Here is a 13,786-nt window from a genome sequence, read left to right on the forward strand (position 1 = left end):
ACCAGCCTTGCTTTGATATTCATAATATACACACCTAAAGGTTAATGGAAAGCCAAAAAAGCAACCTTTGGTATATATATATATATATATATATTTTTTATTATTTTTTTTTTTAAATGCCTCATGCACCATTACATCACGAGCTGTGCTGTGTGTTTATAAAACTGGCAGGTGATCTTGGCTGACAGCTAAGGCCGAGCAAGCACTGCACTCTGATTTGCACGAGTGAAATCCCATGTCAGCACAGACCAGAGAAGATGCAAGCAAAACGTTATCAACACTGAGCCATTGTGTAACGGCGGTGAGGCACTCCAGGGAGTGAATTCTGATTGTGCAACGGCACTTCTCCAACGGTCAAGATCGGAGGTTCCTCAAGGGCCTAAGCTGGTCTGATTTTCAGAATGTGCTCAGTGACTATTCATCAGCTATAGCTGCAGGGCATTTGGTCCAAGAGCCGAGTTCATTTGCCTGTTTTGGGTACTCTGAAAAGTAGACCCTGAGGTCTGCAATTGCAAGACCCCTGCTTTAAAAACTATGTAAGCTTCCGTTTCATACCTAGCATGGAACTGGGATATCTAACGTGCCGGTACCATGGAAAGACCTAAGTAAGCTGGCACCCATTGTAATGTGCTGCACTTGGTTGCTAAGCGTGTGCCTTTTCATGCAGGGCCCCTCTCTCATTCGCTTGCCATGTCTGGCACTCCTATTGCAGTGCAGAGATTATTTTAGCAATCAGAAGCCTGCTATTTGTTTCATCTGTGTGTCTGAAGGAGACCGTATGCTCCACAGAGCAAGGATTGTCTCTTATCTGTATGTACGGAGTAGCGCTCTAGCATTAAGTAGCAAGATATGCTGTAGGTCTGCTTGGAATGCGACTTGTCTGACTCTTAGTAATTGGACTGTTTGTTCTTCCTACTGTTTCCTAAATTATGAAAATCTGCTTGGGTTTCAAAAAGCTCTCAGTAGAAATGAAATGCCTTCCGAAGTACCGCAGGAGAAAGGAATGGTTAATGCCAGCGAGGATGGATGGTCTCCCTTTGCCAGTTATTGGTGATGACAAAGGGAAACATTGTGCTGAACAAGATCCACAACAAATGAAACCACTTAACCTGGGCAAACCCCCAAATCCTTCTGCCTCTCTCCCCTGCCCACGAAACACAAGGACGTAGCTTGAGCCAGTCTGTGTGTGGACACTTTGCACTTAAGGTCTCCACAGGTGAACAAGCATTAATGGCTTTCACTGCTACAAGGGTCGCCTGTGTTGATGGCGAATGGATGCTGTTTGAGGTGTTGGTCTTTGGCCCACTCTAGGTGAAAGCACCTCTCATTAACTTCTTGTGGCTTTTCCACAGATACCAGATCAGACTTGCCCCTGCAAGACTCATCCAAGACAGCTCATTCGTAGCGGGGATAATTTTTAGCAAGCGGCTGTGTCTTTACCATGCTTAGCCTGGCCTGCAGTGGAATTTTCAGAGGATGCTTGTCGCGTGGGTGCCAGTGTTCTGTGTCTTGTGTTTGAAATGTTTCCCGCCAGTCAGAGACTGAGACGCAAGCGAGACTAGAGGACATGGCAGACGGTTGAACATGGTGGACCAATGTCTTTGTGAGTATGATGTGTGTGTGACTGCATTCTTTGTTATCACCATACACCATCCAGTATTCTGTCCTAGCTGACTTTATGGGTCAGCCAAATTGAAATGCCTTCAAAGTAAAGTTTCTGGATCTTTGATACATATTCCTCAAAGAACTATGCAAGAGCTCTGGGTCATTCTACCCTCCAGAGGCCGCACCTACTTGCCCCCAGCTCCTGCTTAAGTTGCAAGACTTCATGAGAATATTCTGCACCAGCTCTCTGTTGGCCTTGCACTCTGCTGCATTTTTATTTTCTGTGCAATGTTTTATCAGATTGGTGCAACACTGCCAGGGGTTCCTCGCCAGCAGGAGCTTTACTTGCTTTGCAAATCCCTACAGCAGATGTTTTTGTGGGGTTTTTTTTTTAAACTCGGAGAGCTGTAAGCATACGTGACCATATGTTGCCTTGTGGCACAGGGAGAAATAAATAATGCACTTGTGTTGGCCTGGAAGTTTCTGACATTTTAAACTTCAGTTAAAGCCCGATGTCGATGTAGAGCCTCCAGTAGGATCTGAGCAATGAACCCAGTATCTTTTTTTTTTTTTTTTTTATTTTCGACCCCCCTCCTTTTCAAGTGCAGCCAAAGCTCACAAGTTTACTTTCCATGTTGAGTTGCGATTCTGAACTGAGTAGGAAATAAAAAGCGTTCAGCTAGTGCGCCAAAGGTTTGCTCTGGATATAGAATACAGACAGACAGAGCCTTTTTCAAACTCCGTTCCAATCTGTTCAGATTGGGCAACGAGGGTAGAGCGATCCTTTGAAACGGCAGCTATTAAATATTTAAGAATGAACTGCTTGACTCAAAGGACAATCAAATTATAAATTATCCCTAGAGCCTGCATCTGTTAAATCTTTTGTCTTGGAGGATTTGGCCAGGTTCCTAGCCGTGGTGCTATCCGACCCTTCAGTTAATTAAGGGTTCATTAAAGTGGAGGTTAATAATTGTTCAGTCACTGTGTAGGTTTGCTACTGGAATTTTATCCTAAACTTGAGATGACAAATACCCTATTTGATAAAGTCTGAGCTACGAGCCAGGGACGCTAAGAATGCGAACCTATAGGACATGGGAGGGAATAACGTTTGGTCACCCAAACCTGACAGGGCTAGGATTGTTACAACCCTAGGCAAAGCAGGAGAATTAAAACTCCTGTTATTAAAGCTAAAGTCCTAGTAATTATATCGCTCATCTAGAAGTATAATGAGTTTGCATAATGCTGAAAAAGTGAGTGTGTGCCCAAGGAAGGTTACAGAGGAATGACACTGCTGGGAAACCTGGATTGTCTCGATGCCGACAAGGAACCCAAGGATGGCTGAACCCAACTGGAGACAAGTCCATGGAGGCTCCAGGCTCTGCACCACCAGCGCGGAGGAATGGCCCAGTCTGCTGCCACCCTGCTTCTCTCACCCATGCTCTTTGGGACCTTGGACAAGTCACGTTGCCTTGAAAACGTAGCTTGCAAGCCCTCGGGGGGGGGCAGGGAGCTGCCTCCTGTACCTAAATGGGAATTGGCTTGAGCTTGGGCCCTGGAAAGGTAATTAATCGCAACGCTTCGGCCACCGATGTCTGTTCTTGGATGGTTTCCTCCAGCTCTCGAGCACCTTACAGGGCTTTCCAACATTTCGGCCCTTGGATCTAAGACTTTACTCCGACATCCTGTAAAAGTGCTGAGGCCTATATCTTTTAGAGAAACAAAGAGCCAAGGCTCTTTCTGTAAGTAACTGGGCTCCGTTCACAGGGTCCCCTTCAGCAAGCTGCCTCGGTAATGAATTGACCTCTACTGGAGTCTCACCTGCCAAGCGGCAGCCTTTTTTTTTTTTTTTTTATCACTGTGCTCCCTGGCTCCCGCTGGGGTGTTGCTTAATTTTGCAGGCTTCTCTCACAGGGCCGGCATTTGAGAAGCCCATCTTGAAGGTATCCGAGCCTGCCCGAAAGCTGTGAAAAATGCCCGAGGCATCTCTAAGAAAAAACGCATCGAGCTCCAGGCTTTTTCCAGTGCTTCACCCCAGCAGGAGCTTCTGGCAGTGAAAGGGTTAAGACATTTTTTGGAAACCAAAATCGGATTGTGTAGGAGCTTTATTCTCTGCATCTGGCTTTAATAAAGTTCAGGGGACGGAGCAAGCCCCAAGCAGCCATGTTCCTCCTCCTCGCTCCCTCCCTGCTTGGAGAAATTGTAAAAACATTCCAAAGCTGTGAGTTAAAACGAAAGAGGCTTACTGGTGGGTCAAGGGCCACTACTCTCGCAGGCAAGGAGGAACGATCCCTCGCTTAAAAAAAAAAAAAAATCAGCCGGACTGCGCAAAAGCCAAGGGACTGCTGCGCGCACAGCAAAAGGCAGAGTTCCACGATGGGGCCGCATCTTTTGTTTATGGTGGCGCTTGTTGCTTTTGTTTCCATGGGACGTGGCCAGCAGCCTTTTCTGGAGTACATGGAGCGGAGAATCGCTATCCTGGAGGTAAGTCTGCATCTGCAAAGCAGCAGCAGCAGCAGATCCATGGCAAAATGCACTGCGTGAGAAGCATGCGCCGGAGCGAGCCTGCCAGAGGCGAGGAGGCCAGGCTGGTTCCTGCTGCCTGACCCTGCTTTACTTACAAACCTCTCTATTATTTCTGCAGTAAACATTTTGGAATAGTCCACCCCCCCCTAGATAAGCCATTCTGGCTACTGAGTCCTCCTACCAGTTGGCTCTCTGAGACTGGTGCCCCTCTGTGCATGCAGCTTTATTTCAGTACCTGGGGCAAAGTTTGTGGCCAGGCTTAAACGTCAGGTGCCCTAAGTCGGATTCTTTCCACATGTAAAGTTTGCTAGCACCAATATCAGGCACCAAAGGGTTAAGGTGGTTTATCAAAAAAAGATTAGCATGTGGTCAAGTACCCTTTTTTTTTTTTTTTTGTTCCACGATTTTAGTATTTCTGCGACCAACTCCTTATCTCATGGCTCTCATGCTCTCTTGCATCTTTGACTGTACTCAGCAGGAACGCTGGAGATGGGGGCCAGACTATCAGAAGCAATTTCCAAGTGGATCCGATGGGAGGTGGGATCCTAGCTTTTACCCCAGGCCACGTGTACTCCTGGTTACGACCACATGTTTTCAATCTAGGCTACACTGCAATCTTCAGCTATGATACCTTTGATTGGCCTGACATAAAAAGATTTTGCAGCATGCGAACGTTGCAGACCATAAGGCCCCCTCTTCAGATGTCACTGCAGTATTCGGTTTTCTCTAGACCCAATACAGCTGCTGGAGCTGGCCCTGCAGCACACACATCCGTACGTCTTTCTTAGAAACCTGCAGTGCTCCCTGTCTCTCGCAGCTCTGTCGGTTGGAGGAAACCAGAGGCGACATCCTAAGAGTGCATGTACGAGAGGCCCAGGCATGCATGTAAACAATAATTCCTAGCGAGGATTTTTTTTATAACTCAAAGCCTAAATAAAGTGTTGTGGTTGCCAGGTCAGTCCCCTTGAATAAGGTGCAGCTGAGACTTTTTATTGGACTAGCTCTGAAACCCCAAGGCCTCATGGGCTTTTCAAGACTGTCCTCGTCTCTCCCACGCTGAGGTGGTCCCCAAATGAGGTCCCAATGCAGCCCTCTTCATTGGCTCTCCTGCTCCTTTACCCCCCCCCCCCCCCTGCTCTCTTTCCTCGGCTGCAGTTTCCTTTCCCTCTCACTATCCTGACATCAGTTGGATTGAGATGCTGAGATGTTCATACAACTGGCTCTTTCCCATGGAACCCCCTCCAAGTTGGGTTGAACCGCCACCAATAACAAAAAACCCCCCAATTCTCCTGCCAGTAGCCTACACCCAATGCTAGATATTAAACACCTGTCTGAAAGTTTGATCTTTTAGCGACTGGATTTTAAGGTACATCCCGACTGCCTTCCCATATTAAATGTTAACGTTTCTATGCTGAGCCTTGTGGCAAGCTTGACTAGATAATGGTCATGTTCCATATCAGATCCTTGTTAACACCAGATTCAAATGGTGTAATTTATTTATCTAGCAATTTCAAGTAAAGTGATAGGGTCAGTTTAAACCATTTCAGATTATGAACTAATAGAGTGGATGAGAGGCCTAGGCAAGTTTGAAGGCCTGCCTCATGATGCGTTGTGATAGGCAACGCTTGAGTTGGCCTCTGCTGGTTGACTTGCACAGTTCCACTCAAGAGACCATGAGGCAATCTTGGGCCTGAGAGAGAGCACGAGTCTGGGGCCTCTGAAATGGGAGGTAAGGGAGAGATAGGGATCTACAGCCAGATTCTGTTTTGTCCACCTACCTCTAGGGGACTTCCAGATGCAATTTTTCTAAGCCAAGCAGGGCGAGTCCATCGATGGAATGGTGGAGGCAGAACCAGGATTTGCTCAGCCTGTCCAGATGACCTGGATCTGGTCAATAACTCTGGGAGGGGCTCACATCCCCCTTTACCTATCAGATGCTTACGCAGAAAGCTTCAGTTGACTTTCTCCTAGAAATGGATACTTCTACATATTTGCTTACAACACTTCTACAATGAAGAGTGTGAAAATAGGAGCTGGTCCTCCTGTCTTACAATTTTGGGATCTTATATTGATTTCTCCCCATGCCCTCCTCTCCTTTCCCCCCTCACCTGCAGAATGAGAAATCTGCTAAGACTTTATCTATAGAATTATTTTATTTCCAAAAAATCTAAAATTAACAATATCTAGCTTCTGATTCCAGTGATCTAGACCCATCTGGTCAGGAGCTTTTCACTTCCAAGAGAGGGCCTTTTAATTACTACAAAGAAGCTCTCGGCTGTCCTTTATAAATTGTTTTTCGATAGGCTTTCAATCAGAAAGCATTTTTTTCCCTGTTTTCCCCTATTAGTACATAGAGAGCACCATTGGGCAATCAGATTGTACATGATAGATCGTGTGGGATACTTTAATTTCCTCTACCTTGGCTTAACAGGACCGAATCTCGCAATGGCATGACCAGAGCAGCCGCTATAGCTCCGATCTGCGGGAGTTTAAGAATAAGGTGCTCACTCTGCTGGAGAATCTCGAGAAAGAGAAAGACGCATGGCGGAGCGAGATGGAAAACACAAATATCCGCGTGGAGCGGCTGGAGCGGGAGGTGGACTACCTGGAGACGCAGAACCCTGCCCCTCCCTGCGTGGAGGTGGACGAGAAACTCACGGAGCTGCAACTCAACAAAGCTCAGAAAAAGAAAAAAGAGAAATACGAAAAGCTCACAGGTAAATAAATCCTTTCTAGAGCCCTGTACCGAGACTTTTATATGAGGGTCCCTGTTCTTAGAGTTTACAGGCCAGATTTATTTATTTTAAGGCACACAGACAAATAAGAGACTTTCAGGCCTGTCCGATACAGCGCGCTCACCCGAGCACACAGTTTAACCCGTGGTTGGATGCGGGGTTTGGATGCGCGTCCACAGCTCCTTATTCTAGAAGGGGATTAGCGCATCCAAAACGCACGTCCAACCGCCCCCGCCCCCCCCCCCCCCCGCGAAGCTAATAGCGCTCATCACATGCAAATTTATGTTGATGAGGCTGTTAGCTATTCTCCCTCAATCCAAAAAATAAATGTGCGCCCGACCCTCACGTTCTTACCCTCAGAAATTAACGCTTGCCCAGAGGAGCGCTAATTTCTGAGCAGCCCAAAAAGCTACAGATAACCAGAAAATACTGCTTTTCTCTACATCCTCCAGCTTAATATTGTGGCGATATTAAGTTGGAAGAACCAAAAGGACAAAGTTAAAAGAAAAAAAACCAAAAAACTGTGCCGGCGGTCAGCTGAGGAAAAGGGAGGCTCAATTAACGAGTGTCCACTTTCCTAACCTATGGCTGTGCACGCTCGTAAAACTGAGCGTCCGTTTTCCTAACCCGCTGGCAGCCACCTCTCCTGGACGCCCGCTGCCGAGGAGGCTCTGGGGGCGCACATTTGTCCCTAGCGCCTCTTTCGCAGCGCGACCCCTCATTTAAATATCGTATCGCGCGCGTTAGGAAAGCAGGCACTCAACACCGAGCGCCCGTTTTCCGTGCTGCTTTATTGGATCGGCCCCTGGGTGAGTTTAAACAGTGAGGCCATGATCGGGAAGGACTAATCGAGGGGGTTACAGGTGGGGTTAACTGAGGAAAGCTGCAGGGAAAGAGGCACATTTCCGCCTACTGGAAACCAATTTCTTGCATCATCGTAACGGAACCTACTGTCCCATTCATGATGATGTCATAGTTCACCTGTGTTGGGTCAGAACGATGATGTCATCCGTATGAGATTGCATTATGTGAGAGTGCGGTGATTGTAATTTAATTTTGGAATCAAGAAAACAGCACGAAGATCTTCCTGATAAATTAGGAACTCCCAAAAGTGCATTTCTCAACCCATGAAAGCTATGACTAAAGTCGCTTCTATTTAAAAGGAGTTAACTGCTTAATTTTCTCCTCAAACTTGCCAGCAGAGTGGGTCCATTTCAAAGTAAAAATGATTGTAATTCAGTTCTTTTTATAACCTGGAACTGTCCTCCACCACCTCCTCCTCCTCCTCCTTTGTACTTCCAGCTCAATGGGCCTTCCTTGTATCCTCTCCAACCTTAACTTTAGTTTGGTCCCGGGCTCCTCCCAGGAGGCTGCAAGCCACCAGGCGTCGCCACTGCGCAGTGGCTGGAGCTCCCCTCCCCCTTCCCCAGGAGCTGCTGTGAGCGCTACCTCTGCAGCACTGCCAGCCCCGGTTGACCCAATGGGCAGAAGGCCTGGGCTTGGAAGCGGGTCCTCCTGGGGGAACTGCAGAGCATCGCCCCCAAGGCGGTGCTCTGCAGTTCTAGTAGCTGCATTGCAGCCTTTGCTGACCCGACATGTAAACGTTATAAAAGATGATGCTATAGCTGAGTTTCTGAGACCGCAGAGGTCCCTTGCTGAGATGGGCACATCACCTGTGCAAATCTTGTAAGCGGACGCGCAAACATCTTCATGGCGTTCCTCTGAACTTGTGCTGGTGAAAAATGTCCACTGCCATTTACATTCCAGCTCGTTTACGATCTAATCAAGCTCAGGACGCTGCAGCTCGCATTCCCACAGGAAACTCTGCGTCAGGCCAGGTTAAAATACATCTGAAGGGAGCGCAATCATGTAATGTGCAAAATCTTTAGGTTTTTCTGGTTGGCTGTTTGATCTTTCTGACCTTTTATTTGCTTTGAATACCAGATTGCAGCGATACCATATCCCAGGTCACTGCCATGAAAATCCTAAAACGGTTTGGAAGCACTTCAGGCCTCTGGACAAAAGATCCCCTGGCCACCTCTGAAAAGATTTACATTTTCGATGGCAGCAGCAACGACACGGTGTACGTGTACCCAAGGATGAAAGAATTTACTTTGTCTTCTCCGCGCAAGGCAGCCAGGATTAAGTTGCCTTACTCTTGGATTGGCACCGGGCACGTGGTTTACGGCGGGCACTTGTACTACATCCGACGGCAGAATGAATTCCAGGTCATTAAATTCGACCTCGGCAACAAAACGGTCGTAGACAGCGCGGTGTTCCCCGTGGAGCAGCAGGTCCCCGTGTACGGCCTCTCCGCCTTCAACTACATTGACATCGCCGCCGACGAGGAAGGCCTGTGGGCCGTCTACGCCACCGCCGACAACGAGAAGAACATCTGCCTGGCCAAGATCGACCCCCTCACCCTCGGCATGGAGCAGATGTGGGACACCCCCTGCCCGATCGAGAACGCGGAGAGCGCCTTCGTCATCTGCGGCGCCCTCTACGTGGTGTACAACGCCAAGCTGCCCAGCCGCTCCCGGGTCCAGTGCGTCTTCGACGCCAGCGGCACCATGTCCGGCGACGACCTGCCGCTGGTCTACTTTCCGAAGAGATACGGCGCGCACTCCAGCATGAAATATAACCCGAAAGAAAAGCAAATCTACGCGTGGGATGATGGCTACCAGATCATTTACAAACTGGGGTTGAAGGCCAAAGTCGAGCTATAAAAGAGAAGAAGCAACAAACTGACCGCAAGAAACACAGCTTGTGTGTTGTATTTCATGCTCTGTAGCACATCACCATATAGAAAGCCATGGTTACTCTTCTTGTTAATTAGGGAGGAGGAATATACATAAAAGGATTCAAGCTGCATTGAATATTTATAGTTTCTCAGTTTAATGTCCTTAAAGATTGGAACTAGAAAGCACTTCAGAGGGCCTAGATGTAGCCTCAATGCATGTTTGCCTGGACCTTAATTTCGCTGTTGGCTTATAATGATGCTGTTCAGTATTTTTATTTTTAATTTAAAACAATTTATTTCCTGAACTTTCCACAGTTCAAAGGGGGGGACCAGCATCAGGGCACACGTAATAGTATTTTAAGCAATATCCACAAAATAAAGATATCTAAACAAACAACGAACATAAAAGCAAAACAATAACTAGAAGTAGGGTTGAATGCGTATTGAGGGATTAAGAGAACTGGGATAGGATAATCCGCTCCCTGGTGGTCTCCTGCTGTCCCTGGAAGGGGTGGGGGGGGGGAGGCACGTGAACAGGATGACTGCTCTAGGCCCCCCCTGCACTGCCCTGGTAGCGCCATCCCCCCCCCCCCCCATGATTTTCTGTCAGCCAATGTTTCAGGGCCCCCCCCCCCCCCCACGGACCTCAGGTCAGCTCTGCTCCCCAACCCCTAGACTGAGACGTGGTAACTCGCAGAGAAAAATATCAGAACCTGAAGTGCAGGACGTCGTGTCTGGGACACCCTGAGAGCTTTCAGGATTCAGCCATCATTTTAAGCTTGTTTCACAATGCTTTTGTCTTCACTCCTACAACCATGGACCCGGGTAGCAAGACCCTGAAGATATTCAAACAAGTTACATTCAATACAAGTGCTTTTGTTTTTTTTCTGTCTTTCCTCCTCACTTAATTAAATTGTCCTTTTCGTTAGCTAATTAAAGAGACATTGTCAGTGCTTTCTTGTCATCACATATGTCATATTTCCAGGGAAGAGTTTAATTGAAAATAACCGAATCCCCCCGGGAATGCTGTTCAGGGCTGACGGTGGTGGTGATGATGATGATGATGCCTTCTTTCTGCTGGGGCGGCTGTGGAGTGGTGCTGGGAGGAAGGGGCCGCCACCGGCTGTCAGCGAGGCTGACCCTACATTGCTGCTGGCAGCACTCAGTGGGGGCAGGAGCACAGCTAAGGCTCCTCGTTGGGATGCCCAGGCAGGTCACACAGCTGTAAATTCTAGCAATGGTAAGTTAAAATGACTATTTTTCTATAAATTGGTCTCTGTTATTCAAACACACTTTTTTTTCTTTTCTTGGATGCAATGCTGAGTTGACAGGGTACTTGTCTTCATGCCATGGATAGTATGAGCAGCAGTGAGATTTAACACTTTCGCTGCTAAAACTGATGCCGGAGTTTATTGTATACTGGTCCAAAATACCCGGTGTTGTCAGCAGACAGATGTGGTTCTTCAGCCAGAGCCGGAGCTTCTCACAGGCACCGCTCTCCCTTGGGTCCTGCAGCACTCGTCACAGCTTCACACTTTACTCCAGTTCTTTCTGCTTTGGATCGCTTAGGCCCTCTCTGTTTCTTCAGTCAACTCCTGTAGGGCTGTGTGGAAACCCCAAGTCTCCTTTCAGCTTCTTAATTTCTTCTGGATCCCCTTACCACGACAGGGCCTCCTATCTGTTTTAAAGCACTCTGAAGCCTTCTATTGGCCCTGTCACACCACCACGCCTACCCTGGCACACTCTTTCAAACACTCCACGTGACTTCCACATTTTAACAATTAGGCTACATTCACTCTACGCGATTTCTGACTGACTGTCACAAGCCTTTCTATATATCTAGAAAAGGTGCAATAAGTCAAGTTATTATATCTTTATATCCATATGCCATCTAGTGGCCAGAGTGCCAGACAACGATGGACAGATTGACTGACTGACACAAGCCTTTCTATATATCTAGAAAAGGTGCAATAAGTCAAGTTATTATATCTTTATATCCATATGCCATCTAGTGGCCAGAGTGCCAGACAACGATGGACAGATTGACTGACTGACACAAGCCTTTCTATATATCTAGAAAGGTGCAATAAGTCAAGTTATTATATCTTTATATCCATATGCCATCTAGTGGCCAGAGTGCCAGACAACGATTGACAGATTGACTGACTGACACAAGCCTTTCTATATATCTAGAAAAGGTACAATAAGTCATATATATCAATAAGTATATATATCAATAAGTCATATATATCAAATATATCTTTATATCCATATGCCATCTAGTGGCCAGAGTGCCAGACAATGATGGACAGACTGACTGACTGACAGACAGGCCTTTTTATATATCTAGTAAAGGTGCAACAAGCCAACAGTTATTAAACCTTTAATGTTGGACAGCTGTAGTCCAAGCTTAGGAATTTAAGATGGATACAACATACATTAGTGAACTTTGGCTAACTTTTCTTGTGTGGTTTATCCTAAACAGGGTTTTTTCACTGCAGTATGCAAGGGGGAAACCCTGTGTTTAAACCAAAGCCTTTGAGGTTTGCTGTTTGCTGTTCTGTTTCACTTTGGACTGCAGCAGTGATCAGAAGGGGAAGGAGCTGATGTGCTTTTCAGCAAAGCTAATCTCTTAACCAAGCCAATTTAAAACAAATTAGATTAAGCCATTAAATAGGAGGCTTTGTGTGTGCCCTGATTAGGCTACCCCTTGGAGACTGAGCGCACTACAATCCTCCAAGCCTATGCAGCCTCGCTCATGGTTCATCCCAACCTCCGGCCCTGGTTCTCGGACATGAAGGGACTCTGGTACTGGGCAGGGCACTGCAGAGCATTCACATTAACCTGACCAGATGGTCCATGGCATAAGGAAGAGGCTGAGCCCCTCCTTGGTTTGTCCCTATTCTATCTTCCAATTTCTATAAAAACAAACCAACCCCCAGTCCAGGCACTCAGTGGACTAAAAGCAGAAGTGGCTCAGCTTGTCCCCTTGTGACATGGAGCTAGCTGCTCCCCTCAAAGGGGAAACGGCCATCGCACGCCTCCCCTTCACTTCTCATAGAATCCCTTATCCACTCTTTCAAATCCCTGACAATATTGGATAAAACACATCAGAATGCAATGGGGCCAGGAAGCAGCTCCGTTGGCTTATTTCTGTCACTGCGTGGGGCTGGGTGAGGTACGGGTGTGCGTCTGGCATGGGGAAGGGGGGAGAGAGCGAGCGCTGGTGCCGCTTATTGTTTCGGTGCTGGAGTAACTGGCACAGCAAAAAAAATCAAAATCATGGAAATGGAGCACAGAGAAAGACAAAGAAGTCGGAAATATTATCGTCCAAGATTCTTCTAACCGGTGTTGCCATCACCAAACTAACGCCAAGCCATCATGTGATTTGTAGTCCAATCCTGGTTTTCTCTCTGCTGCAGCCCCCCCCTTCCCCAAATGCAGTCTGCTGCCTTCATTTTTTTTTTTTACCTTGGGGGAGGGGGAATGGGACTGGATCATCACAATCTCAGGATAACACCAGGGGGTGCTGGGCACTGTCAGTCCTGCTGACTGCTCAAGCAGTGTAACCTCATGGGGGAGGGAGGGGAGAAGAGCCTGAGATCTTATTTTAATTGCACCCCTGTTTCTTGTGAACCTGCATGATGGGACTATCGTCTTGAATGTTGGTATATAAAAAACTTAAATAAATAAATAAATAAATAAATCTTGTCTAAAATGGAATCGAGAAGGGCTCTGGCAGAGGATCAGAACGGATCAACATGGACCAGCAAAACGGGGGATATTTAAAAAAAAAAAAAAGAAAATCCTTTTAGATGCTACATGAGATATGTGATGGAGAGAGAGCAGAGGACAATCCAACCTCCAAAGCAATAAAACAGTTTGTAAATTGTTCAAAACCAGCAGAATTAAGCTCACAGCATTATACCGTGAAAAGTGTTCTGCACTGAGTGGGAAATGAAGGAAAAATCATTTGTGTTATTGTGGCACCTCGGGCACATTATCCAATAGCTGGAAAGTGGAGCCAGAAGAGAAGAGCTTGAGCGCCAGTAGCCTAATTGCTGCTATTAAAGGATTTCTTTTTTCAAACTATTATTATAGGTTTTGTGTTATGGGCAGTTTAAGAATGTCAAAGGTTGTGTGTAAGGTATTAACTGAAGGGGGTCTAAATTCCTCTGCCGCC

At 46.9% G+C, this 13,786-nt stretch overlaps 1 protein-coding gene across 1 annotated transcript; it reads left to right on the plus strand.

The window, feature by feature from the left end:
• Positions 1 to 3,781: 3,781 nt before the first annotated feature.
• Positions 3,782 to 10,555, plus strand: OLFML3 (olfactomedin like 3). The gene is made up of 3 exons (XM_029573841.1): positions 3,782 to 4,086; positions 6,560 to 6,845; positions 8,808 to 10,555. The coding sequence occupies exons 1-3, from the start codon at positions 3,979 to 3,981 to the stop codon at positions 9,587 to 9,589; spliced, it is 1,176 nt and encodes a 391-aa protein (XP_029429701.1). The 5' UTR covers positions 3,782 to 3,978; the 3' UTR covers positions 9,590 to 10,555.
• Positions 10,556 to 13,786: the final 3,231 nt, after the last annotated feature.

This window comes from Rhinatrema bivittatum, chromosome 12 (assembly GCF_901001135.1).
Source record: "Rhinatrema bivittatum chromosome 12, aRhiBiv1.1, whole genome shotgun sequence".
Taxonomy (NCBI): Eukaryota; Metazoa; Chordata; class Amphibia; order Gymnophiona; family Rhinatrematidae; genus Rhinatrema; species Rhinatrema bivittatum.

Bases quoted from the DNA above. Each gene is read 5' to 3' on its own strand.
- OLFML3 (XM_029573841.1), top strand. From the start codon at position 3,979: ATGGGGCCGCATCTTTTGTTTATGGTGGCGCTTGTTGCTTTTGTTTCC. The intron at 4,087-6,559 runs GTAAGTCTGCAT...TTGGCTTAACAG, and splicing joins GGAGAATCGCTATCCTGGAG to GACCGAATCTCGCAATGGCA. The intron at 6,846-8,807 runs GTAAATAAATCC...TTTGAATACCAG, and splicing joins GAAATACGAAAAGCTCACAG to ATTGCAGCGATACCATATCC.